At 46.5% G+C, this 27,678-nt stretch overlaps 1 protein-coding gene across 3 annotated transcripts in view; it reads left to right on the top strand.

Annotated features, from left to right (window-relative positions):
- TDRP (testis development related protein) overlaps positions 1 to 18,569 on the top strand; it is a 53,949-nt gene extending 35,380 nt beyond the window's left edge. For all 3 annotated transcript variants that reach the window (XM_054498018.2, XM_054498020.2, XM_054498019.2), the window contains exons 3-4: positions 13,747 to 13,850; positions 15,580 to 18,569. In XM_054498018.2, the coding sequence (XP_054353993.1) occupies positions 13,747 to 13,850; positions 15,580 to 15,925 (450 nt within the window). In that variant the 3' untranslated portion in view covers positions 15,926 to 18,569. The remainder of the gene's footprint in view (positions 1 to 13,746; positions 13,851 to 15,579) is intronic.
- The last annotated feature ends 9,109 nt before the right edge of the window (positions 18,570 to 27,678 follow it).

Raw genomic sequence — 27,678 nt, 5'->3', positions numbered from 1 at the left:
TAAAAGAGAAACAGGCATCAAAGTTTGGAAAATTTGCAGCCTGACAATGTAATAGAAAAGAAAAAGCTATTTTGGGGGGAGATATTCAAGCCAGCTGCAGAAATTTGCGTAAGTAACGAGCCAAATGTTAATCACGAAGACAATAGGGAAAATGTCTCCAGGGCATGTCAGAGACCTTTGTGGCAGCCCCTCCCATCACAGGCCTGGAGGCCAGGTGGAAAAAATTGGCCAGATGAGCCAGATCCAGGGCTCCCCTGCTGGGTGTAGCCTGGTACTTGGTGCCCTGCCTCCCAGCCGCTCCAGCCATGGGGAAAAGGGACCAAGGTACAGCTCAGGCCATTGCTTCAGAGTGTGCAAGCCTCAATTCTTGGCTACTTCCACTTGGTGTTGGTCCTGTGATGGCACCAAAGTCAAGAATTGAGGTTTGAGAACCTCTGGCTAGATTTCAGAGATATATGGAAACACCTGGATGTCCAGAAAGAAGTTTGCTGCAGGGGCAGAGCCCTCATGGAGAACCTCTGCTGGGCCAGTATGGAAGGGAAATGTGGGGTTGGAGCCCCCACATAGAGTCCCCTCTGGGGCATTGTCTAGTGTAACTGTGAAAAAAGGGTCACCATCCTCAGATCCCAGAATGGTAGATCCACTGACAGTTTGCACCATATGCCTGGAAAAGCTGCAGACACTCAATACCAGCCATGAAAGCAGCTGGGGCTGGGTCGCCATACCCTGCAAAGCCACAGGGGTGGAGCTGTCCAAGGTGGTAGCAGCCCATCTCTTGCATCAGCATGAGCTGGATGTGTGAGACATGGAGTCAAAGGAGATTATTTTGGAGCTTTAAGATGTAATGAGTGCCTCAGTGGATTTTGGACCTGCATGGGGCCTGTAGCCCCTTTGTTTTGGCCAGTTTCTCCCATTTGAAGCAGGAACATTTACCCAATGTCTGTATCTCCATTGTATCTAGGAAGTAACTAGCTTGCTTTTGATTTTACAGGCTCATAGGCAAAAGGGACTTGCCTTGTCTCAGATGAGACTTTGGATTTGGACTTTTGAGTTAATGCTGAAATGAATTAAGACTTTGGGGAACTGTTGAGAAGGCATAATTGTGTCTTGAAAAGTGAAAAAAAAAAAGATTTGGGAGGGGCTGGGGCGGAATGATATGGTTTGGCTCTGTGTCCCCGCCCAAATCTCATCTTGAATTGTAATTCTCATAATCCCATTGTATCAAGGGCAGGACCTGGTGAGAGGTGATTGGATCATGGGGGTGGTTTCCCACATGCTGTTCTTGTGATAGTGAGTGAGTTCTCATGAGATCTGATGGTTTTATAAGGGGGTCTTCCCTCTTCACTCATTTGCTCTCTGTCTTGTGTGCTGCCATATTAGATGTGCCTTTACCTTTTGCCTTCCACCGTTTTTGTAGGTTTCCCGAGGCCTTCCCGGCCGTGTGGAACTGAGTCAATTAAACTGCTTTTCTTTATAAATTACCCAGTCTTGGGCAGTTCTTTATAGCAATGTGAAAATGAACTAATACACATGTTATCTGTAGCAATCTGTCTTCAAGTTCACTTAATTTTTTCTTCTCTAAATTAAAATCTACTGTAAAGCCCCTCTAGTGAATTTTTTATTTCATGTATTATGCTTTTCATCTCTAGAAATTCCAGTTGGTTCTTTTTGATAATTTCTGTCTCTTTACTGGCATTCTCTCTATGATGCAACATTGCCATGATACCTTCCTTTACATCTTTATCATACTTTCCTTTAGCTTTGTTAACATATTTATAATGGTTCTTTGAAGTCTTCTTCTGTTAAATCCACAGATCTGGCAGTTTGTGTTGCCTGCTGTTTTCTGATGTATGGGTTATGCCTTCCTTTTTCTTTGGCTGCTTCAAAACTTTTTGTTGAAACAGGATGCTTTATATATTTTATTTTTATTTTTTAACTTTAAGTTAAATAGTACAGGTGAAAGTTTGTTATATAGGTAAACTCGTGTCATGGGAGTTTGTTGTACAGATTATTTTGTCACCCAGGTATTAAGGCTAGTGCCCACTGGTTAGAAACTGGACATTTTGGATGATACATTGTAGCAACTCTGGGTACTGACTGTTCCCCCTTTCCCATTCTTGCTGTTGTTATTTGCCTCTTTATTTGCTTAGTGATTGGCTGGATTATTTTAGAGAAGTCAATTCTCCACCCTGCCTCCAGTGGTGTTTAGCTCCTGATGTGGCTTCTGGTGGGGCAGGGCACTGTTGGGTGTGGCCCCTCTTACCTGGGATGATGGAGGTGTGGCAGGCTTTCTTCCTCCATCCGTGACCACATGCAGCTGCTAAATTCCAGTAATTGCTGCTGATTGCTCTATGGTTTAAAAAATGTCCTGGGGCATACATTGCTCTACAAATGAATCCAATCAAATTGTGGCTTCTGTGAAGGAATAGTTTGAGGTCCCTGCTTGATATTTGCTCTGACCCCAAGAAGGATCCTTCCAGCTGTCTTATGCCCTAGTTCTTCCCTGAAAGCCAGCAGCCTACAGGTTAGCCTTGTCTCAAATCTCCTTCTGATATGGCTTGGCTCTGTGTCCCCACGCAAATCTCATCTAGAATTGCAATCCCCACGTGTTGAGGGCGGGAAGTGATTGGATTATGGGGGCAGTCTCCCCCACACTGTTCTCATGATAGTGAGTGAGTCTCATGAGATCTGATGGTTTTAAAGTGGCAGTTCTTCCTGTGCACGCTCATAGTCCCTCCTGCTGCCTTGTGAAGAAGGTGCCTGCCTCCCCTTTGCCTTCCGCCGTGATGGTAAGTTTCCCAAAGCTTCCCAGCCATGCTTCCTGTTAAGCTTGCAGAACTGTGAGTCAATTAAACCTCTGTCCTTTATAATTACCCAGTCCCAGGTATTATTCTTTATAGCAGTGTGAGAATGGACTAATACCTCCCCATTGCACTTCACCACAAACTCCAGTGTTCCTGAGAGCTCCCTTATATTTAAACTTCTCCACACTCTGTGCAAATGAAGTGGGCTCCTTTGGAAAGAGATTATGTCTTCCACAGCTCTGAAGGTTAGTGCTGGTCCATAGTTGTCTGCTTTATGTCCTGCTTCTCCACCAGGGACATCTCTCAGCCAAGACTCTGGAGCTGGGGATGGGGACAAAGGCAAGCTGCTCTCCGAGTGACAGTCCTGCTCTGGGAACTGAGCATTTGCCATAGTGGGGAGTCATATCAGCTTGCTTCTCCTGGGGTGGAACCATCACCTCTCGAGCCCAGGAAGGGTGATCAGGGCTCCACTGTTTGCAGTGCAGCACATGCACAGCAATGCCTCCTTCCCGTGAGTGGGGCTGGAAGAAGGGAGTCCTCACCTCTCTGTAGCATTCAGCTGGGGCTTAGCGTCAGCCACAGGCAGCTGGGGACAGCATGTGAGATGCTGAAGTCCAGTTCCTCCTGAGATGAAAGTCGTCCCACTTGGAGCTGGAGTGAGAGGGAGCCTGTGCTGTTGGCTGTGGCTGTCCTGAGTGGATTCTCCCCCCCCACCGCTGAGCTGGGAGGGTAAATGGTCTTGGTTGCCCATCTTTTGTACCAAATGTTTAAGAATTTTCTTGAATAGATATTTCTTCACTTACTGTTTGCCCTTGGGAGCATTTCCAGAGATCCTACCTGTGTTTGTTGTTGTTGTTTAAATAATTTCAGTTTTCTTACAGCAAAAACAGGGAAATCTGGCGTATTCATTTCTTGAAAAAATGGTGTTCATGTGGCTCTGCCCCCCTGTCTATGTGGCAGTGCAGAGCGGCCATGGCTGAATGGGCAAGGAGAAAAAGGACACCCAGACCCCCAGCCGTTAGGCCACAGTGGTGTCCATGCCCACATTTCCAGACAGCTCCCGCCACCCTGCTGCTTAGGGACCCCATCCTGGCTGGCACTGGGTGAAGCTAGGAAGTTGATATCTACGTGCTGACTTTGGGTGTGATTTGAGGGTTTGTGTGGCTGCCTTTGTGCTGACTTTGGGTGTGATTTGAGGGTTTGTGTGGCTGCCTCTGGACCCTGCAGTTTGAGAGTTTTTCATGTTCATCGGAGGGTGTTTACATAGCAGCTCATGATTTCCCTTCTTGTACACGCACGCCTGGGCTGTGAGAGTAATCATTTTTCTTACAGTTCTCAACCTAAAGCCTCAGTGAAGCACTGACAGATGGCATTGGTTTCTGTTGGCCGTGCGTTCCCGCTGCTGTGGCTGGAGATCTTCAGGGCCTTCATGGGAAATGGCTGGAAGTTGGTGGAAGCTGACACTGGCTTCTGGCCATGGGTTAAGTTCCCATCTGAGGTATTTCTAGCAACCCTCCTGCACCTGCAGTCTGGATTTCGGTTCGCAGTAGTCATGGATTACGTTTCTTCATTGGGATTGCTTGTTCTAGTTTTATAAAAACAGAAGAGAAATTTTACACATCTTCAATATTGTGAAAAACAATATTTATCCTTTTAAAAGATCCTTCCCACCCCTGTTTCACAAGACTCATATTGAACCTGTTATTAAAACTGCTTTAGCACTTGGTGGAAGAGGTATTTGTGGACTTGTACAGTTAATGCACTTACGGAATTAATCCTTTTCAGTTCTTTACAAACCTGCTGAACAAAAGAATATTTGTACCAAGGGTGGCTATAGCTGTTTTAGGTCTGTGGGTCCGTTTGCAGGTAGGCAGTGTTGAGAGTTTTCGGTTTTAGATTACATAAGTAATTCCAAATGTGGTAATTAATGTTTGTTTTTAGCAGGCATACAAAATTACCTGAAGGTTATGTGTATTGTTTTTGTAAATTGAATATGAAGTCATCATGTATGAAATATTTTTATTTCATCAAAATACTTTGTTAAAAATGGTGTGGGAAGTAAAAGTTCCCCTTTCCCTATTCCCCAAATCCTTCCAAATATGTATCTTAAAAAGGACATAGGTAGAAGTTTTTCAGAATGAGAAATGATTAATAATGCCCCTTATGAGCTTAGAATGAATTTATAACTCTGGGTTCCAAAATGCAAATGAGCAGAGAGCACATGTTCATTTGTCTCAATGACTGTTTTGAGTGCCAGTTTCTGGTGTGTTTAAACTTAACTGGCATCAAGATCTTCAGATTGACTGTTGTGAAATAAATGGCAAAGTCTGTTGACCCAAATTATAACCTGCTGATTCTTACAAGAATTGCCAGTTCACCAAACAGGGCTGGAGTGGTGACTTCTTATTCCCGAAACTGCAGATATTGAACATGAGTGGTTTTAAGGTTTGGACTGTCTGTCTGCGAATCAGGGTTTGTGGCAGAGCCCGGAGTCTGCCTCTTTGAACATTCTGCAAACTGTATCCCCCCTGCAGGGAAGGGGGCTCAGTTCTCACTTCACTTGGTGAGTGGGTTTCTTAGGGGCTCCTGGACTGCTCTAGGCCCTCCCCCTGCCTCCTCCCACTGACTTCAGGATCTTGAATTAAATGCTTTATTGCTGCACCCCCAGGTTAAAACTCAGGGAAAAAGAAAACACTACCCAAAACATGCTGTCTGGAGCATATCAAAGGAAACACAAGACCCATTGCTACAGTGGGGCCTTTTTTGAAGCCAGTCCTCCTTTTGTTTTTAAAAGATATGTTTGCAGAAATTAACAGGAGGAGAAACAACTCCTGGCAGTCACACAGCTGGCATCTGACAGATGAGGGGACTGAGCAACCAGTGACAGGGCTACCATCAGAACCCAGGGCAGGCTCAGGTGGACTGGGTTCCGACACGTGGCTCTGGATTCCGTGTTGGTGCATGCTGAGGTGGGCGTGGGTTACCCTTGTGTGGCTCTGGATTCCATGTTGGCGTGTGCTGAGGTGGGCGTAGGTCCCAGTACATGGCTGTGGGTTCCATGTTTGTGTGTGCCGAGGTGTGCCTACGTCACCCGAGCTAGTTTTTTTGAGTCAGACTGTGTTCAGGCAGGCTGGGGGGTCAGATCAGCAGCTCCTCCAGTGGGAGCCTGGTCTCGCTATGGCCGCTTAGCCCCACCACACCCTGAAGGGTCCTTGGCCTGGCACCCTGCAATTTGGTGAACATGGCTGCGGGCCTTCCTGTGGCCTGATGGGTCTCGTCTGATGACTGTGGGATTTGGTCTCACAGTTTGACCTGGATTTCAGGACTGCGTTCAGCAGCCAATGTTTTCCAGAATGGCCAGTTTCTCAATAGCTTCAGTGTGTTTAAAGATAAGTTCACTGTGAGTTCCAAAATTTAGAAGGGATGAAAGAAGACTAAGCTGTTCTGTGCCTTTTTGTTGTACGTAATTGAAACCTTAGCCTGTTGGGGGCACTGTGTTTTGTGTTCCCAGGATCACAGCATTTCCACAGTATTCAGGAAGACGAGAGGTGGTAGCCAATGGCGATGCCAAGAAGAGGCCTGGGGCCTGTGCTTTCACTCTTCCCAGAGTCCTCCCTCACCACGTCACCACCCCCAAAACAGCTTTAAGACACTGAATGCCAGCGCTAAGCCTTTGTCCAGAACTGTTCTGGGGGTGGGCTTTGGAGAGGGTGGGTCAGGGTCGTGCATAGCTCCTTCCACATGGAAGATGAAAAGGGGGGTCTTTTCATCTTCACAAAGAGCTGTATTCGTGGGCCCATGACTGCAGGGATGCTAGTGCCCTGTGGTTGATAACAGCAAACCGTCTGTACCCAGTCCCATGCTGGCACTGCACATGGTCACCCCGCTGTGATGCAGAGTGTTCCAGATGAGAAATTGGGATACCTGGCCTAACAAAGGTTTCTTCTTTTCCCCTGACCTATGAATTTAAATACCTTTAAAATGTATACCAGGAAAGGGCTGGGCGCGGTGGCTCACGCCTGTAATCCCAGCACTTTGGGAGGCTGAGGCAGTTGGATCACTTGAGGGCAGGAGTTTGAGACCAGCCGGGCCAACATAGTGAAACCCCATCTCTACTAAAAATACAAAAATTAGCTGGGTGTGGTGACCATCACCTGTAATTCCAGCTACTCAGGAGGCTGAAGCAGGAGAATTGCTTGACCTGGGAGGTGGACGTTGCAGTGAGCCAAGATCACGCCACTGCACTCCAGCCTGGGCAACAGAGAAAGACTCCGTCTCAAAAAGACAAAACAAAAGAAATATACCAGGAAATTCGTTTTATAATAAAATACTAAACTTACATGGACTGTGGACTGAACTGCTAGGTGCAGGTTATGTGGCATGCACTGAGCTGACCCGAGCGTTATGCTCATTTTTTTTTTTTTTTTTTTTTTTGTGAGACGGAGTCTCACTCTGTCGCCCAGGCTGGAGTGCAGTGGTGCTATCTCGGCTCACTGCAAGCTCTGCCTCTCTGGGTTCATGCCATTCTCCTGTCTCAGCCTCCCGAGTAGCTGGGACTACAGGTGCCCGCCACCACGCCCGACTAATTTTTGTGTTTTTAGTAGAGACGGGGTTTCACCATGTTAGCCAGGATGGTCTCGATCTCCTGACCTCATGATCCACCCACCTTGGCCTCCCAAAGTGCTGGGATTACAGGCGTGAGCCACCGTGCCCGGCCTGCTCATGTTCTTGTTAACCCTCTCGCTGGATTCTGTCCTTCACAGGTACTTTGGTGTAACACTTCCTGGTCTTGCCCACATTACTGGGATGGTCTTAGGTGTCACTGTTCAGCCTTGCTGTGCTTTTTCCTGCCCTGGTTGTCAGGACCCAGAGTTACAGGGAGCAGCCTGGAGGCTTTCTCCCAGGGCCGGGGTCCGATACACCTGCCCTTCCTGTGGCAGAAGGAGAAATTTCCATCTGCTTTATTGGGATAATTCAGAATTTAATGCTTGAATTTTACATTTGATGAAAAATAGGGGAAAACGCAAATGACACTGGATCTTGGACATTTTGCTTAAGATTTCAAGATTACAAATTGTGAGATTAAGTATGAAGGATGGCACTTCTGAGAGTGTCACTTGGTTAGATGAGAGTCTGTTTTCTGATTACAGGAGGTGAAGATTGGCAGGTTCAGTTCTTCTAAACAAAGCCTTCAGGGTTGCCACACGCAAGCTGTGTGCTCATGGACAGGATCGGGACGTGCGCACTGGTGGGGCCTGCGGACGAGGTTTATGGCTTCCTGTGTATTCAGTGCCAGCCAGAGGTCCTGGCCTCTCTGCACATTTTTGATAAGACACTGCCATTTAACCTAACAGGAATAATTTTGGTAAATTATGGATATTAATTTTCTTTATAATATTTCATAGATTTTCTTCATGAAACATGAAGCACTTTTTTTACAACTAAGGTATAGCTAAAACAGGAAAAATAATTTTTCGTTGTTTTGTGCAGAAACTTACTTTCTCATTTCTGTGGCCTAACTTCTTGGTCATCACCAGCGTTTTACGGCACATCTCATCTGTCTTCATTGTTTTGGATGTCACTTTCTCTCTGAATTGAATCCTAGTTTTAAAGAATGTTTTACCATCATTCTTCCTGGTCCCCAAGAGGTGTTTGGGTTTTTTCTGCCTTCCCATAGAACAGACTCTACAGGGCTCTGCCCACGGAAGAGAACTTTCTTCCTGCCCCATACCATGAACAGCACTTATGCTGATGCCACCTAAGATTTTGTCCACCTCAGGACAATGTCCACGTCCTCCCTGGGCCCTTCAGGAACCCCTCCTCGAGGGCCAGCCTTGCTGGCTACGGGAGCAGAGTGCTCAGGCGAGGACTTTCCCTCCTGTCCTTCCCGGGGGATGCTCAGAGGGAAATGTGGGAGACTTCAGGTGGAGACCAAGGTGTCTGGTTTTGATGGATTCTTTCTGCCTGCATAGTGGATGAGTGGTGGCCTCGCAGCACTCCTCACGCTCACACTCGATCATGTCTATTTGTGCACCTTCTAGGACTCCAACCTCTTCTAATTGCTCACCTGGCAGTAGAGAGGGATTCCCTTGTTCTCCATGGAGGCGCATGTTAGAGCAGGGGCTCAGGAAGCTGGTGGTGGGATGGAGTCCCAGCTCCAGGGTCATCTGATGGGATGTACAGCAGCCACCCAGGTGCTACAGGGACACTGGTGTGGTCAGTGGAGACCACACAACTGGAAATGTGGGTTCTACTGCCAGCCCAGTGTGGTGTTCAAAGGGTGGAATTCCTGAAAAATTCTACACAGAAATGGGAGATAAAGGCATTCTTGTAAGGAAGAAGGCCAGGCCTCCAGCATGGGTGACAGAGAGAGAGACCCTGTCTCCAAAAAAAAAAAAATTGTTTGAAGTTCATAAACTAGAGACTACTTTTTTGGCATCTTATTCCTAATAATTTCAATGGAAACACTAGGTAATAATTTATATTTCAACAATTCTCATTTCCTGTTGATTTTCCTTATGATATCAGAAATGGAATCTTAGGGGAATCACCTTGTATTAGTCCATTTACACACTGCTGTAAAGAACTACCTGAGACTGGGTAATTTATAAAGAAAACAGGTTTAATTGACTCACAGTTCCATGTGGCTGGGGAGGCCTCAGGAAACTTATGTAAGGAGGCGAAGGGAAAACAAGGCACATCTTACATGGTGGCAGGAGAGAGAGAGAGAACAGGGAGGTGCCATACACTTTTAAATGATCAGATCTTGTGAGAACTCACTATCCCAAGAACAGCAAGGGGGAAATCTGCTTCCATGATCCAGTCATGTCCCACCAGGTCCCTTTCCTGACATGTGGGGATTATAGTTTGACACAAAATTTGGGTGGGGACACAGAGACAAACCACATCATTCTGCTTCTGGCCCCTCCCAAATGTAATGTCTTTCTTATATTTCAAAACCAGACATGCCTTCCCAACAATCCCCCAAAATCTTGACTCATTCCAGCATTAACTCAAAAGTCAAGTCCAAAGTCTCATATGAGACAAGGTAAGTAGTCTCATTTGAGACAAGGTAAGTCCCTTCTGCCTATGAGCCTGTAAAATCAAAAACAAGTTAGTTACTTTAAAGACACAATGGAGGTGCAGGTGTTGGGTAAAGGCACCCACAACAAAAGGGAAAAATTGGCCAAAACCAAGGGGCTACAGTCTGAAACCCAGCAGGGCAGTCATTAAATCCTAAAATTCCAAAATAATCCCTTTACATGCCATGTCTCATATCCAGGGCATGCTGATGCAAGGGGTGGGCTTCCAAGGCATTGGGCATCTCCACAGACCCTGTGGCTCTGTAGGGTACAGCCCCATTTGACTTCTTTCATGGCCTGGCATTGAGTGCTTGTGGCTTTTTCAGGTGCATGGTTCAAGTTGTTGGTGGATCTACCATTCTGGGGTCTGGAGGACGGTGGCCCTCGTCTCACAGCTCCACTAGGCAGTACTCCAGTGGGGACTCGGTGTGGGGGCTGCAACCCCACATTTCCCTTTCATGCTGCCCTAGTGGAGGTTCTTCTTGAGGGCTCTACCCTTGCAGCAGATTTCTGCCTGGATGTCCAGCCATTTCCATACCTTCTCTGAAATCGAGGCAGAGGCTCCCAAACTCCTGCCTTCTGTGTACCTGCAGGCCCAATACCACGTAAAAGCCACCAAGGCTTGGGCTTTGCACCCTCTGAAGTCATGGCTGGAGCTATACCTTGGCCCCATTTAGCCACTGCTGGAGGTGGAGCGGCTGGGACACAGGACACCATGTCCAGAGGTGCACAGTGAAGCAGGACCCTGGGCCTGGCCCAGGAAACCATTTTTCCCTCCTAGGCTTCTGGACCTGTGATGGGAGGGGCTGCCATGAAGGTTTCTGAAATGCCCTGGAGACATTTTTCCCATTGTCTTGGCAATTAACATTGGCTCTTCTTTACTTATGCAAATTTTTGCAGCTGGCAGCTTGAATTTCTTCCCAGAAAGGGTTTTCTTTTCTACCATTTGCAGGGTCAGGCTGCAAATTTTCCAAACTTGTATGCTCTGCTTGCCTTTTAAACATAAGTTCCAATTTCAGACCATCTCTTTGTGAACACATATGACTGTATGCTGTTAGGAGCACCCAGGCCACGTGTTGAACCCTTTGCTGCTTAGAAATTTCTTCTGCCAGATATCCTAAATCATCTCCCTCAAGTTCAAGGTTCCACATATCTCTAGGGCAGGGGCAAAATACCACCAGTCTCTTTGCTAAGACAAAGTAAGAGGGACCTTTACTGCAGTTTCCAATAAGTACCTCATCTCCATTTGAGACTACCTCATCCTGGACTTCATTGTCCGTATCACTGTCAGCATTTTGGTCAGAACCATTCAACAAGTCTCTAGGAAGTTCTAAACATTCCCACATCTTCCAGTCGTCTTCTGGACCCTCCAAACTATTCCAGCCTCTGTCCATTACCCAGTTCCAAAGACACTTCCACATTTTCAGGTATCTTTATAGCAGTACCCCACTCCTCTGGTACCAATTCTCTGTGTTAGTCTGTTTTCACACTGCTATAAAGAACTACCTGAGACTGCATAATTTATAAAGAAAAGAGGTTGACTTACAGTTCTGTGTGGCTGGGGAGGCCTAGGAAACTTACAGTCATGGCAGAAATGGAAGCAAGGCACATCTTATGTGGCAGCAAAGCCGGGCATGTCTTACATGGCGGCAGGATAGAGAGAGAAAGGACAGGTGCCACACACTTTTAAATGATCAGATCTCATGAGAACACCAAGAGGAAAATCTGCCCCCGTGATCCAGTAATCTCCCACCAGGTCCCTCCCCTGACACATGGGGATTATGGTTTGACGTGGGACTTGTGTGGGGACACAGAGCCACACCATATCACACCTTTAGGACATGCAGGTGGTGTGTGGAGCAAATAGCATCTGAAGGTGGTGATGACAGATTAAAGGAAGGGGTGGGCAGTCCATGGAGGGGTGAGGCACAGGCTTGTGGTGTTGAGACACGGCAGGCCTGGGAATGGGGTACATAACAACTTGGCAGTGAGACATTAGCTCAAGCTCCGGCTTTGCTTCCTGGCCATTTGTGTGAGCCAAGTTCCCCAAGGTCACAAAGCTTCACTGTGTCTGTCCCATGGGGCATTGCTCAGAGTGAGGGACGTGGTGGGTGGAGATTGCATTGCACAGTGCTGGGCACATAGTGACTGCACATGGTCCTTTCTCCAGAGTCCAGATGGGTCAGCCTCTAGAATTATGTTCTTAATTGAGACTTCTTGATAGGATCCTGCCACATGCTCTGTCATGCCATGGGCCCTGAGCATCAGACGTAATCCTTTACCTGATGTGCATACAAGTGTGTCAAAGCTGTCAGCATGACATGGGTTGTGTGCTAGGTTTTTGTGCAGTGTGTGATGTGGAAAGCTGATACCTGATGCCCAATGTTTTTGTTGTGATGGTTTCTTTGGCGTGAGTACTGCCATCATGCTCCTATCCCAGTACCTAATTCATAAACGCCTCTCCAGTCACAGCTGTTGGAGGGCCTGTCCCCCAGCTACAGATGCAGACCTCTGCCCAGACAGGGAGTTGAGAGTCTGGCCTATGGGAAGTAAAAGTGGGACCCCTTAGTCCCTGGTTAGTTTTCAGGGTCATCTCTGCCCTTTGCCCCTTCATGAGGCTGTGTTACACCCTGGAGACCCCCAGGCATTGCACCTGGCAATCACTGGGTTACCTCAAAGGGTTGGTTGAATTGTATTCATTATCCTTGTCTCAGATCAGTGTCATGCTGCAGCCTCAGTTGAGCTTTCAGGATTGCTTTATTTTTGTATTATATTTTTAACAATGCAAAGTATTCTAAAGCTGGCTCTACCCCATGAGAGACCCTTCCCAGCCCTAGCAATGTGATGACGAACCCTGGGAAATCTTAATCAGTGAATATGAAGGGCCCTCGACACACGCCAGATTTTCAGATGGTTTTCTCCATTCTTCTTAGTAATGGATTTCATTGTATCCAAGAATGCTATTAATTATATCTTGATTTCAGAAATGAAAAAATTGTACAAAATCATTTGTTTACAGTCAACAAAATTATTTCTTCTCAGAAATCTATACTTGTAGATGTTAGGGCAAGGGTCACTGTCTCCATGGAGATGCTGATGCTTAAAGGTAGTGGCAGAGTTGTTCCAGGGGACCTTGGAGAAGCCCCCTTCTAGGGGACCTCTCGTAACAACCTTCTCAAAGGTCAGTCTCCTGTGTGTTTTTTTGTTGTTGGTGTTGTTTGTTTTTTGAGATGGGGTCTTGCTCTGTTGCCCAGGCTGGAGTGCAGTGGTGAGATCACAGTTCTCTGCAGCCTTGACCTCCTGGGGCTTAAGTGATCCTCCCACCTCAGCTTCCTATCTGAAACTACAGGTTTGCACCACCATACCTGGCTAAGTTTTTGTATTTTTTGTAGCAACGGGGGTCTCACTTTGTTCCCCAGGCTGGTCTTGAACTCCTGGGCTCAAGTAATCCTCCTGCCTTGGCCTCCTAAAGTGCTAGGATTTCAGGTATGAGCCACCATGCCCAGCCCAATCTCCCAAGTTTTAAGGAGACCTAATTCTTATTTGTGAGGGAAGCTTCGTCTGATTTTAAGCATCATTTTCATAAGCTATTTTAGGCAAAATATTGACGAGTCTATTACTAAATTTAGATTACTCAGCATCACTGATAAGCTGTTAAGCTGTTATGACCATAATACCAAAACAGCTGAGGTGACTAGTAGCTAATGGGAGTACACTATGTGCGCACAGGTACGGAAGCTTAAGATGTAAGCTCTGCCAGTTCTTCTTTCTAAATTTCAATTCCACGGTTATTGGAGTAGAAGGCGGAGTTCTGTTGATTCATGACATCAGATTTGACATTTTTCTTAACCTTTCATTAGGTTCAGGGAGCAAGTTTCCGAGGTTGGAAGGAAGTGACTTCACTGTTTAATAAAGATGATGAGCAGCATCTCCTGGAAAGATGTAAATCTCCCAAGTCCAAAGGGTAAGTCACAACTGTGTAAGAAAATCATCATTTCAGGAGAGGGAGGAAGTCACTGAGGAGGTGGAAATGAAGATTTGATGGCATAAATACAGTGTAACTGGACGCATTGTGGGGCGCAGCAGGTCCCTGTTTCCCTCCCCACTCCGTCTGTCCCTGTTGAGTGGCAGACGGTCATTGACTTCATGATGTGTGCTTCGGAGTTAACATCAATCCCTTGTGAATAAACAGAAATGGGCTGGGCACGGTGGCTCATGCCTGTAATCCCAGCACTTTGGGAGGCCAAGGCAGGCAGATCACAAGGTCAGGAGTTCAAGACCAGCCTGGCCAACATGGTGAAACCCCATCTATACTAAAAAAACAAATACAGAAATTAGCTGGGCATGGTGGCGTGTGCCTATAATCCCAGCTACTCGGGAGGCTGAGGCAGGAGAATTGCTTGAACCTGTGGGAGATGGAGGCGACAGAGCAAGACTCTGTCTCAAAGAAAAAAAAAAAACAAACCAGAAATGAGTTGTGTTGTCCGATGAAAAAAAAAAGAAACTGTACTTTGGATAAAAGGTCATGAGGGTCTCTCTTGGCATTTTGAAAGGTTATGGAAAAGTGGAAAATAACTTAGAATTATAAATTGAACTAACTAGCCTTAAAGCAGCCTGTAGCCACACTTAAGATTTTTAGTAGTTTCAGAAAAAAACCAAACCAAAACCAAAACAACCACCACCAAAAAAAACCACTGTTAAAAATGCAAAGGATTGACTGGTAAACTGTAAAAGATTTTAGAAAATTGAATAAGTTTAAACTGACCTTGCTACTTTATTGTCAGTGTTTCAGAATTTTTAAAAAGTTGAAAATGTAAGTTCAGTAACTACTCAATGATATTACCAGTGGCATATTTGCTCCATGTTATGGAAGCTGTTTGATTAGAAGATGAGTCCTGGTGAGTCTACAAGTATAGTTTGCTTTTGTTTGAGGACTGTGGGCCCCCTGGTCTGCTTCTCTGCACTTTTGTGCACTGAGGACAGACATGTGCCCCTTCGTGCTCTGGCGGAGCTGTGACTTCACCTTCATTCTTCATCTGTAGAGGATGGGTAAACTGGTTCCCTGGTTGTCAGGCGACCTGCTAATACATCAGCATCTGGAAGGAGAGGGCCTGGGCACTGGTGTTCTTAAAAATGTTCCCAGATGATGCTCACAGACAGTCAGGGTGAAGAGTAGTTGAGGATCTTTCTTCAGTAGCTGTCGCTCGCTCCCATTTCCTTTTTATAGTAGATGGTGTTCTGAATTCTTATTTTTGTTGAGTAAATTACCTACTAAATGCTTGACACTACCTTGCTGTATTAATCCAATTGAAAACCTATTTGATAAATTGAATAGATTTCCCTTGTTTCTTAATCTAGACCCTGGATTCTCATGGATCTGATTTGCTCAAAATCTTGAGTACCACCTTCCTATTGTCTTGAGGATCTCTTGTGTGATAATACTTTTCTTGTCAGAACTAGTTCTTTGCTTATGTATTGCCAAGTGGTGTCCTAAAATGTGGCCTTTACACACTTCGTTAACAACATATAGTGACTTTCTCCTTAATTTTAATATTTGAAACTTTTCACATAGACTTGTGTTAGTTTTCTAAACAATTTTTTAAAATTTTAAAGAATTTTATGTTTGTAAAATGGATACAGCTTGAGGCCCTAAGACCTGGGTCACCAACACCTAACTCTTTCATCTCCTATAGAACTAACTTACGATTAAAAGAAGAGTTGAAGGCAGAGAAGAAATCTGGATTTTGGGACAATTTGGTTTTAAAACAGAATATACAGTCTAAAAAACCAGATGAAATTGAAGGTTGGGAGCCTCCAAAACTTGCTCTTGAAGACATATCGGCTGACCCTGAGGACACCGTGGGTGGCCACCCATCCTGGTCAGGCTGGGAGGATGGCGCCAAGGGCTCGACCAAGTATACCAGCCTGGCCAGCTCTGCAAACAGCTCCAGGTGGAGCCTGCGCTCAGCAGGGAGGCTGGTGAGCATCCGACGGCAGAGTAAAGGCCACCTGACGGACAGCCCGGAGGAGGCGGAGTGAGGGGGGCTGCGCGGCGAATGTGCCCTGACATGGTGGCCTTTTATTAGTATACCATGTAGTTGTTGAGTGTTTTCTGTGTTAGAAAGAATCCTGAGTCTACTTTTTGCCTATGTTTCATATTTGGACCTCTGTTTCATTATTTAATGAACTCACTCTCACACACACTGTGACTCCTTGGTGAACATGTGCAGGGATTGTATATTTGATCGCCTTACTGCAGAAATATTCACCTATCAGTCCATGTTTTGCAGAAACTGGAGATGTGAATTTTTGATGCTCTCCCATAATGCAGCAGTAATGATTTGCAGTTTGTCACAAAATGATTTTCATGCTGCTCTCTGTTGTAGTTCTGTTTCAGAACTTCCGTACCTTTTTCTTGTGTGTAGCACATATAAATGCAGCCGTCATGCAGTTCTTTTCTTTTGCTAGAAAATTACAGTCAGGAGGTAAGATGAATCTTCCAAAGTTAAGTTAAATTTTGTTTAACTTGACAAATTAAACTTTGTTCTTATTAAACAAATATGTAAACAAATACTGGAAAAGCAAAGGTTATAGTTGAGAGTAAAATGTCAGTATCTTAAAATGCATGTTCATCTTCTGCTGAGGGAGGAATAGCCTCGTGTGTGTGCACTGGATAGTAACAGTGGTTCTTTTTTGGAATTTTATTTTTACCTCTTTTGAACTTCTAAATCGGTCCCTTTATTTTCTTAAAACATTTGCTCTCTTTTTTGTTTACAGATTAAAGAAGTATGGATAAATTTTAGTCACTTGATAATTTTGTTTAGGAAACATTGTCTTGCTCGTTATAGAGAGTTAAGACTATGCGTAAAATACTGAAATGCCTCTTTTTTTATTAGGCTCGTATGTTTGTTCTTGCAAAGCGAGATGCCTATTGTGATTGGTGTTAGATCTGTAAGAAGCTGTGTTTTTGCCCCAAGAATAACCGACGACCAGTTTGAGAGCATCTCTCGCATTCTTTTTCTGTCTGCTTACTGTCCTTGACAGTGTGATCCTGCACAGTATCAGGTGCCAGTTATGTGTCCCTGGCAGGTTGGCTCTTATCAGCAAGTCCTGCAGATATGTATCTTAGATAAAAGTGGTTTGAAAGGAAAGGTATATTTTGCTTTTTTGTTTAAAAGTAAAATAAAACCTCCAGTTACACTATGCATTCCCCTCACATAAAAACAAGACAAAAACCCTTTCCTGAGTTGCTCGGCATGCACTTCTGTGCTGTTTCATGCGTGTGGATGTTCCTTCTGTTTGTTCCTGTGGAATAACTGAGTGTGCCTGATGGCAGAACACACTGCAGTGTTATCAGCATCTGCATGTTTTTTAATACAACAGGTTTAGTTGATCTGTCATCTATTATGGAAAAAACAGCAATTACTTCTGCACCAATCTAATACATCCATCCATCTAGCTACATCTATAATCTGTATCAATCACTTATACCTATCAATCATCTGTATCTATTCACCTATCCTCTATGTCTGTCTTCTCTCAATCTACATCCATCTAGCCTTCTGTCAGTCATCTACTTTTTTTTTTTAATAGAACAAGAAGTTTACTTATCAAGTCTTGAAAGGGGGACATGCTTCAAGTGGTGTTCAAACAAAAATTCCAGTTTGTATTAGAACCTTGAAATGGTGAAGTTGTAGAGGTTTTCTTTGTTTCATAATAGAGAGACAAGTTCATAATTTTTAGTATAACAGCTAAGTTGACAAATTCTAAATTTCCTCAGGTAAATAATTGTAACTGTCCTTTTCCCTAGAGAAGTGCTTGCTGGGATAGTAAAAACATACACCATTTCATGACTTCTGCAAATACTTTCCCGCGGAAGTCAGTGTAGGTTTGCTTTTGGCTAACATGGTCTTGCTGCGCAGGAATGTAAACACTTGTGTTTGAAACTCTGGAAGTCACATGTGTGGGGAGATGGGGACGCTGCCCATGTTGTGGGGAGCTCTGTGGCTGTGATGGCTGCGGTTGCCGTGCCTCTGTTGGAACGCTAAGTGCCTGCAACTCACGTCAATTATAGAATTGTGACGCACAGTTGGCAAAATAGTTCTTTATGCTATTTCTCAAAATTTGAGGACAAACCCAGATTGGGATTGGAATATGCACTGTAAATCAAATTTTTCTTATCTACAAAGACTAATGTAAAAATGATTTTTTCTTCTGTGCCTGATTAAATTAACTGTGGTTTTTAATATAAATATTTATTGGTGTGCTTTGGGAGAAAAATTATCTTTTCTTGAAAGAACTTATCAAAGCAAATTTATTATCTTCACAAGTTAATAGGAGAATGTGGTTTTGATTCTGGGTGTTTGAATTGTGTAAACACACAGTTTCCCTGTGTGAAGAGAGTTGTCCTGTGCTCCTTCTACTGTACTTTTTTTATTTTTTAATAGGAAAGTGATGGGCTTCAGAGAAGGGTTCCTCCTTAATGTTGAGGTTTTTTAAAAATAAAAATACTGTTTCTAAGCTCTTTCCTTATTGGTTTGCATGATTATTGGCATCTGCTTATGATGGCTTTTAATCACTCAGAGCTAATGGCACCTTTCCTATTTAACCTCATTTTAGAATGCAGTCAACACATGTAGACTTTTCACGAATAAATGAACAACTTCAACCTTGGTTTTCAAGATGTGTCTTTTGCGTATTTGAATGGCCTGTGTGTGACTGAATCCTTGGTGCAGGGCCCTCCACTCTGGAGGGCAACAGTGTGGCGGGGCACCCCGGCTGCTGTTTTTGGTTCTTTATTTCATGAGTTCTGTCCTTAAGCTTTTACTTCTTCATTTTCAAGTGGAGAAACGTGAACATAGTAGCAACAATTCATTTTTATGTATCTTTAAAAAAGATGACCATCTCTTAGAAACAAGTCCTTTTAGAAAGCAGTGGCCTGTTCTAGAGAGTGCTGTTCACTTCCCATGGGAACAGGACCCTGGAGCTGCAGTGCCTTTGAGGCTGTGTTTTTGGGGTACAGATGCTTTGCGGGGAGGCCCAGGGCCATGTGGGATCCCTCTTCTCAGGCCCGCGTCCTGGGCAGGTGGATTCCCTGGCCTTTCTCGCTGGCCTCATGGATGAGTGTGGACTGCAGTGTTGCCCACTCCACCCTTGCTGGGGAGCATGGATGTTACTGGTGCCCACTTTGCCGCCCCCCCCACCGCCCCCCCCCGCACCCCTCCGCCTGGTGCCCTCAGAGCCTGAGCTTCTCACCCACACCTGCCATGTAATTCCGGTCATCCTCTGGCTGTCTCACAGGTGAGGGAAACATTCTGCCCTCTCTCACTGCCCCAATTTAGTTTTAGCCATTAATTTGCTTTAGGTTTTTTTGGTCATTCTTCAGTTGATATTTGCTTGATCAACCAAAAGACCAGCCAGCAGGGCACTCTTGAGTCAGCTCTGAAGAGATCAGCTGGCTAAGATGATTTTTCCAGTGCTCAACATTAACTTGATCATTTTCCCAAAAAAAAAAAAGCTCAACTGCAGAGTGCACTCTACTCTGGGTGACAGAGTGAGGCCCTGTTAAAAAAAAAAAAAAAAATTTGCTCATAGTAGTCCAAAGGTTGTTTAAACAGTACTGAATGACTGAGAGAGCTTGCTGCTATTTTTTTTCCTTCTGGTAGAAAAACAGTTATAGCCCAGCTGATGAGGTAGAAATGCACTGAGCAGGCCTCAGCCCCAGCGGAAACAGAGTAGCCCTCCTCATCCAGGTGCTGTGTTGCTTGGTAAAAGTGTGTCTGCGACTTGCTATGTGAACTCTCTGACCCAGCACCAGCCAGAATCAACATTTGGGGATTCAGACTGCAGCAACAAGTGATTCCCCTCTTGGCCTGCAGTTCTGTAATCCCAAAATTGTTTCTAATTGTGGATATGAGACATCAAAATGAGGGCTGAATCAGATGAAATGATGCTCAATTCAGCCTCAGATTTAAGTGATTTATTGTTTTCTAGTTCTTCAGACCTAACAGAGCTGCTGTGGTGGCTTTGTCAGTGGTTGGCAGTGGCCATCAGCCCTCACCCTGCCATTGGGGGCCTTGCGCGTTGGCATCTGGTTGTTGCTGGCAGCCCTGAGGGGGATGGGGCAGGCCACCGCCACCTCTCACTGGCTGCTGGGCTCAGGACTGGTCTGCTATTAGGGAAGCTGCAAGTCCAGCCAGTTGACTGCACCTATTTAAGAAAAAGCACTACTCTGTTACCTGAGAACTTTTGAGATTCCTATTGTGAAGGAACAATCATATGGAAATGAAAACTTAAGCTTTTAGCTAATAACAGAAAAGTGAACTAGCTTTTGTCAGTTGTTCAAAAGTGTAAAATTGTACTGAAAGAAGACAGCTCAATATTTCAAACATTGGAGCTGTGTTATTTGGTAACCAAGTAGAGACGGCGCCCAGAAGTACTCTGCGGCTGCTCAGTGTGGCCCTTTCACTGAGGCCTTGGTCCGCAGCACCAGCCCCGAGAGGGGTCCCGGCTGCTGAACTTCAGGCTTGCTTTTCTGTTGATAAAGTGAGGGTATTCTCAGAGGGCTTTGAGGAGAAAATAGTGAAGCTTGAAGGATATTGGGGAAGCTGTGAAATATTGAACACTTCCTAATCTTAGATTAGGTTTTCTGCATCTTAGATGAGTCTTGAATAGCTATAACCAAAGGCTCTTGTTTATTTAAACACTTTAATTATAAAGAGCTAAAGGCAGGAGGCACAGTGTTTGGGTGGGTGAGGGGCCTTGCAGAATACAGCTGGTGCTCATCAGCCCCTGCTAGGAATTTAGGACTCACTGGTGTAGTTGCTATAAAAGCTGCCACCTCCAGGAAGACAACTCTGGGTGTTTATGGTGGTGGTGGTGTAGACAGCGACATTTCCAGTGAGCTTTAGGCAGGAATGCAGGGCCTTGGGAGCGAGGCAGCAGGCGGGCAGGTGTGGATGGGTCCATGCTCAGAGCCATATCATAACCTCCAGGCAGCATCCTGAAGCCCGCTGAGAATTTGGGCTGAGTGATGTGCCCCAGAGTGGGAGGCAACTGGCACCACACGTTTCTCCGGTAGCTTCTTGGGCTGTGGAAGTCTCCAGGTTAGGGGCCGATCACCACCAGTTTGTCCATGACCCTTTCTCTCCTGTCTTTAGAGGTCAGCAGAACGGTTCCGTGGAGCCGCCCTCCCTTAAGCCCAGATGCTCACACCGAGCTTCTTGATTGTCCTTCTTGTCATGGCTGTGTTCAAGATGTTCTTTCTGTGGGGCGTCTCTTCCTTGCTGGGCTGACAGCCCTGGGACAGCAGGGACGCCACACCCCGGGGCACACTGCCTAGGGTCCCTTGTGTGGTGAGGGGCCAAGAGCGACTGCTATGGATGGTGTTGACTGGGATTACCAGTACAGGTCCTGACAACTGGAAGGTCACAATTAGTATCCAGCATGCCTGCCTGCTGTGCATCCCTCTGCCCATCCTGAGGTGGTGATGATGCCAGATGTGAGGCCCTGTCCTGGACTCACCACCATGTGGGTGTTTGCAGCTCTGCCTGAGAGACCCTGTTCCTCATGCACAGTAGGAAGCAGCAGGCCTGTCTCTTAGGGCTGCTGTGAATCATTGTGATGGCCCAGGAGCCTGCCACGTTCTGAGGTCGTCAGCACAGCACCCGTTGTTGTTACTGGGAGTTAACATGCGGGGGGGACTCCCTCTAACGGCAGCATGCTGAGTACTGGCAGCCTCACTGACCCAGTCCTGCAGCCTGGGGAGCCGCACAGGCTTCATGGGGTTTTTTTGGTTTTAAGGACTGTGAGGGTTGGCTGAATTATATGCACTCACTTGTCATGTTTCTGGGCTTTCTGTGCCCTTTTCCCTGGTACTGCAGGAAAGGAAAAGACAAAGTACTCTCGAGCAATTGCTGAGCAGATTTGATGGGATGCAGTAGGATGAGACATGATACTGGGATCACCTCTTCCAGGTCACGGCAGGGGTTTATACTGCTCCATGTCTGCAGTGCTTCTGGCTCTGTTGTGGGAACACCTCCCCCCAGTAGCGACGGCCATGAAGGTTTTACTTTTAAATGGCATCAGCAGGTGGGTAAGAGTTGATGATGCTGCTGGCAGGTGAGGGACCGGCTGTGGACTTCCATCCCCGGTTCCACCTGCCCTACTGGGCCAGGGTCTCTGAGATCTTGGATGTGGGTTTTATCTCCTTGTTGTCAATACCTGGTGCTTTTATCTATCATCAGTACACTGTACTTTTACTTCTCTGCTATGTTGACTCCTGAGAACATGAAATCTGACAATGCATTTATTTTAAAAGCCACTTTTTCTTGGCAATCTGTATTTTTTAACACAAGACAATCTGATGTTAGCACACTGGTGTTGGCGGCCTTTGATGAGGCAAACCCACCTTTTGCTGCCGTGTTGCCGCAAGAACACGGGTCATCTGGTGATGCGGACACGTTCCCGTTGGAGCTGGAGTGTGTCCCCCTTGCTGCTGTGAAGAAGCACAGTAAGACATGTGACAAATGATAAATTTTAATAGTTATGTTTAAATGAAGGAATTATGGGGTGAATTTTACCTCTGTTTTTAATCTTTCTGGAATATGTCAAAAAATACTAGAAAAGAGTACTGACTTTTCACAAACACGGCGCGTGTATACCTGTGGTGCTTCCTAGATATGCCATTGCTCTCAGCAGCTCCACCTCGGATCGCGGGGAAGCGAGGCAGCAACTGGAAGCCTGGGGTCCTGCTGGTGTCATCTCTGAAGCGCCTCTGCCCCTCACGCAGGTGTCCTGCTGTCTGGCTGCGTGTGTGTATCATGTACCTCCTCAAGGTGCAGCTTCCATGTGGGCATCATGGGAAGTCAACATTTACCAAACTGTGAAGCAGGCACAGCCTGGGGTGGAGTCAGCTCAGTGCAGTTCAGGCACAGAGGGGACCTCTTGCCAGGCAGGAATGTTGCAGTGTCTGGGGCTTTCTACTTCACTGGGTTGAAAGCCTTAGGAGGTGTCAGGTCTGTCTCTTTCTTCTCAACTTGAGCACGGTGAGCTGAAAATGCACCCCTTGCTGACCTCCCCCTCCCTCCCCAGGTGAAGGCCATTGGCTTCCCAGAATGTCACGCTATTAAATTTAGGCAATGACTTGGCACAGTGAAAGGCTGGGGTGGGAGGGAGGTAAACAAAACAAAATCCTTTACTTCCCCTGAGGAAGTAAACTATTTTTGATTGGATTAACGTATTTCAGTTCCCTGAAGTGGAAAACTCCAGCTCATACAGCCAGCTGTGTTTAAGGATTCAACTAAACTTTCTGCCAAAAAACCTCAGCTCAGAAATAAAACTAGAAGTGAGCACAATGAAAATTTTAAGTACTTATTATTTATTATTATTTAGGTTGTTTATGTACTTGTTATTAGATTATTAAAAAATAACCTAATTTTTAAACAGTGACAAGTGGCAGGGCTGCCTGACCACGTTGCCTGCCTGTTCCTGTGGGCTTTGGAGGAGGCTTGGCTGCCTCTGCTGCTGCAGTCGGCTGGGATGGGCTCAGGCGACATCTATCTGAGCTCCTGTTGCTTTTTAGGGAGGGGACAGGTGGCAGGGCTTAGAGCAGCAACACCAGCCTGTGGCCTTGCCCTACTGGGCCCCAGCAGGTGTTGACACCTGCCTGCGCCACACCCGCCAGACACCTGTGCTTTGCCCTTGCCTCCCTCTGGGGCCTTAGCACAGTCCTGCAAGGCCAGCATTGCTGTGCCCATTTTACAGATGCTGAGTGAGGTCCAGGAGTCCCGCTCTTGAACGCCTGGAATGAGTTTGTTCTGTTGCAGGTGGAATGACACCAGATGATGGGAGACTGCAGGCTGAGGTGGGGAGGAAGGGCAACCTTCATTCAGTTGTGGGTATTTATGCAGCATTTCCCAGGAATGAGGCAAAGTATCACGGCTGCAGAGAAGCTCACACAGACCACCAGGGACAGCCTGCTGAGGATGGGCAGGCTCGAGGCCAAGGCCACGTCCCCAGAGTCTCGGCAGGAAAGGGGCATGCCTGCACCAGGTCTGAGCCACTGCGAGAGCGTCGGGGCTCCCTTCTGGAAGGCGCCATCTGCCACCGTGACCTCTGGCATTTCCCTAGGGAGGTCCCCCTCTGGTGTGGGTTTTGGGGTCAGATGCTGAAGTTGAGATCTTTGCACCAAGGCAGACAGCTGTTTGGCCTTGAGCTTGTTTTGAAGGTGCTGGGCCCTGATGGGGTTTGGTGCTGTGTGGTTCTGCGGCCTGTGTGTCAAGTCTGTGCCTCCCCTGGCTGGATGGGTGGCATCCCTCGTAAGCTGTGTGGTGGCCCGAGTACTGTCTCAGGAGGCCGTGGCCTGTGCCAGCAACACAAGTGCAGCTGGGCGACTCCTACTTTGGGCCTCTACTGATCTGAGCTGTGCCCTGCGGGATCCACTTGTGGGCCTGGCCTGACTGCAGCATGTTCTATTAAGTATTCAAAACACGATCAGCTTGAAGGCGCATCCTCCCCAACCCTTGCCTGCTGCTGAGGTCGGGGTCTGGGGTGCTCTTGGTGGAGGAGATGCAGCTTTCAGGCCTGCCTCCCAGCTCTGCATGCAGTCCCCACCACTTCCCACCCAAGTGCCAGGAAGCCACTTTGTCTCCCTCCATTCTACATGAAAGCACCTTCCCAAAGCTTCTCTCGTGTTTCAGGGTCTTGGCCCAGGGTGGTGCTTCCATTGGGACACGGTCCCTAGGGCCCAGGTTTGGGTCCCGTGCCTGCTGCCTCCCAGCCCCAGATACCATGGCTGCTTCCTGTGCAGCCACCACGTGACAGCACCCTCACAAGACACCCACAGGAGATGCCCACATGGCAGCTGCACTGGCTCCTCCCATGGCTGAGCACTGGGCCCAGGGAGCAGAAAGAAGGCACTGGAAGCAGACGGGAGGCGCCCTGCCCCGGCAGCATGTGCCGGTGGAGTTCTGAAACGCCCTCCCATTTACATGAGAAAAGTCAGGGTGTGTGGTTGGGGCTGGGCCTTCTGAACTTCAGTTCTTGGATTTCTCATTTTTGTAGCACGAGTGCTATCTATGCTATAACATACTTCATACTCTTTAAAATTGATTCACTTTAAGGAATTGCTTGCTGAGGAAGCTGGTGGGTGAGGACAGGGTTGGGGATGGTGGGAGGCCCTGTGAGGAGAGGCGAGGGGCTTCAGGGCTGGAACTGCCAAACAGCCAGTGGAAGGGCCAAACCTGGAGAGCGTGGGGCAACTCGTGTGGGAGGTGTTCTCGGGCAGGCTCACCTGCAGACTCTTTAAGCATGTGCTTTCATAGAATCCTCTTGCAGATCCTGGGGCACCTGTGCCACCAAGGGTACTGCTCACCTGGCTGGCTCCTTGGTGCCCTGACCCATGGCTCCTCTCACCTGTGTGCCACCCCCAAGAGGCTGCTTCTTTCTTCTAAAACAGGCCCTCTTCTGTGAACCACTGTCCATTGTGGTCCCCTCCTGTTCGTTTTGTTCATTTTCTGCTCTTCTCTTTTTTCTCCCTTGAGGCCATAAAGTCCATTTCTGGGTCTAAATCCTGGTTCTCAACCCTTGAGAGGATCAATGTCCCCACATCAACAGGAAGTAGAGCCAGTGGCATCTCTACCTCACCTAGAGTGAGGACCAGGGAGGTTGTGTGAGGTGAAGCACAGTTCTTGCGGGCGGCTAGTGTCATACCCCCAACCCCACCTTCCCTTAAGGCCAAGGCTGGGCCCTGCAGGGCTTTGTCCCATGGCCAGATGTTTTCATCAGAATTAGGTGCTGTTTTCTTCTTTGTGTGGAGTGTGGATTTGATGGAAGAAGGTCATGTAATTGGGGGAGGTGGGAGCCAAGTCTCTGGACAGAGTAGGAAAACTAGTGGGTTATGGAGTTTTGGAGGCATTTCTAGGGCAACAAGGTATCTTTAGGGATTTGGTCCATGGCAGCCTTGGGCAGATGTTTAAAAAGACAGACTCGTACCTGGAATTAGCTTTTAAAGTCTGCCAGCTGCCCAGGGTCATAGGTTCATTTGCCCAGGCTCCTGCTTATTCTTAATTTTATCCACTGGGGCCCAGGACACATGGAGTCTCTGCTCAGTCTCTATCCTTAGAAGGAAGCTTCAAGCCGGGCTGTCAGAGCTGACGGTAAACACACGATCAATGTCCCCGCCGCCCTGAACCGTCTTCCTGAGATTCTGTGTGCCTGCCCACTCTTCCTTGCAGAGTCTGGAAGTGCGTTGCAGCGTGTTCCTCCAGCTCCCAGAATCGGACATCCGTTTCATCTCGGAGGAGCACATCCTGAATAAAGGTTATTCTAATTTTAACAGCAGGAAATGCTAAGCTCAACGGTGAACTAGAAAGCCCATCTCCCAGCAAAGTCTAATGCATCTTAGGAATGTGTGACAATTTATTTTTTGTTTTTATTAAAAAAATTTTTTTTAGAGACAGGGTCTTGCTCTGTCACCCAGACTGGAATGCAGTGGCATGATCAGGGCTCAGTACAGCCTCCAACTCCTGGGCTCAAGTGATCCTCCTGCCTCAGTCTCCTGAACTGCTGGGTTGTAGGCCACTGCACCCAGCCATTGTGACAATTTAGTGATTTTTCCCTCAGTGGCTCTGACACAAGCAGCAGACAGGACAGGATGGGGTGGAGGCTCATGGTCACAGTTTTACTTTTTTCTCCCTTTAAAGTGTTTTCCATTCCTGAGGCCAGTGGGATGAAGGAAGAGAAACAAATCACACTTAATCATCAGATAGTGGTTAATTCTCATAATTAACCAAGTGTATTTCAATTTGGCTTTTTCAAGATGGGGGGGTTGACAAGTATTTCAGTTTTTAAATTTTTTTATGATGAAAAATAAAATCTGTGCAAAAGTATATAGTACAATGGACATCCACAAACTCAGCTACTGAGATTGAATAATGGTTGTATTTGTCATATTTGCTTTGTGTGTCCATACATATATTTAACCATTTAAAAGTAAATTATGGACACCGTATCACCCCCAAGTACTTCAACATGTATTTCTAAAAAAAAAAAAAAATGATGCTGCCTGCATAAGTACAATATGATTGGCACACCTAACAAAATTAATTTCCTGTATCATCTAATACCTATACATATATATATATATATATATATATATATATATATGTTCCTAATTGTCTGGAATGTACCTTTTAGCTGTTTTTTCCCCAAAACCATGATCATGCATCATATATGGTTGTTCTATCTCTGAAATCTTTTGATGTTGGAAACAGGAGCCCCCGTGTCCCTTCCCTCCCAGCTTTTCCTGAACACACTGTTGTTTGAGGTGTTCAACTCACTCCTCCATCCTTAGCACTTCCTACAAACAAGAAGTTGGATCTAAAGGCTCGGTTAATCCAAGCTGCTGCTTTCAGGGCAGCTCCTGGGCCCCTGTGCACAGCAGGGCCACATAGTGTCTGACATCCACCATTAGTGGGAACATTAGGCTCAGGTGGTAACAACTGGATGTTTAACGTGGCTCCCTTTATTCCTTAAGCATCTCTCAGTTGTGCCCTCTCTACGCTTCTCAAGGGCTGTGTCCTGGCACCTCTTCTGCAAGCAGAGAGCCAGGGATGTGGCCCGCCACCTCGGACAGGTACTTGCTGTACTCCCTCTCAGATCCAGAAAAGAGGTCATAGCAATGAAAATGCAGGTGAGACCATTTGATTCCACCCCCCCCCCCACCCCCCTGCAAATGTAAGCAGCTTTGTGGTAGGCACTAGTAAAAAAATTTCCATGGGAATTGGAAACAT

The sequence above is a fragment of the Pongo pygmaeus genome, chromosome 7 (genome assembly GCF_028885625.2).
Source record: "Pongo pygmaeus isolate AG05252 chromosome 7, NHGRI_mPonPyg2-v2.0_pri, whole genome shotgun sequence".
Classification (NCBI taxonomy): domain Eukaryota; kingdom Metazoa; phylum Chordata; class Mammalia; order Primates; family Hominidae; genus Pongo; species Pongo pygmaeus.
The sequence above is the reverse complement of the archived record's forward strand: the minus strand, read 5'-3'. Positions and strand labels throughout refer to the sequence as shown.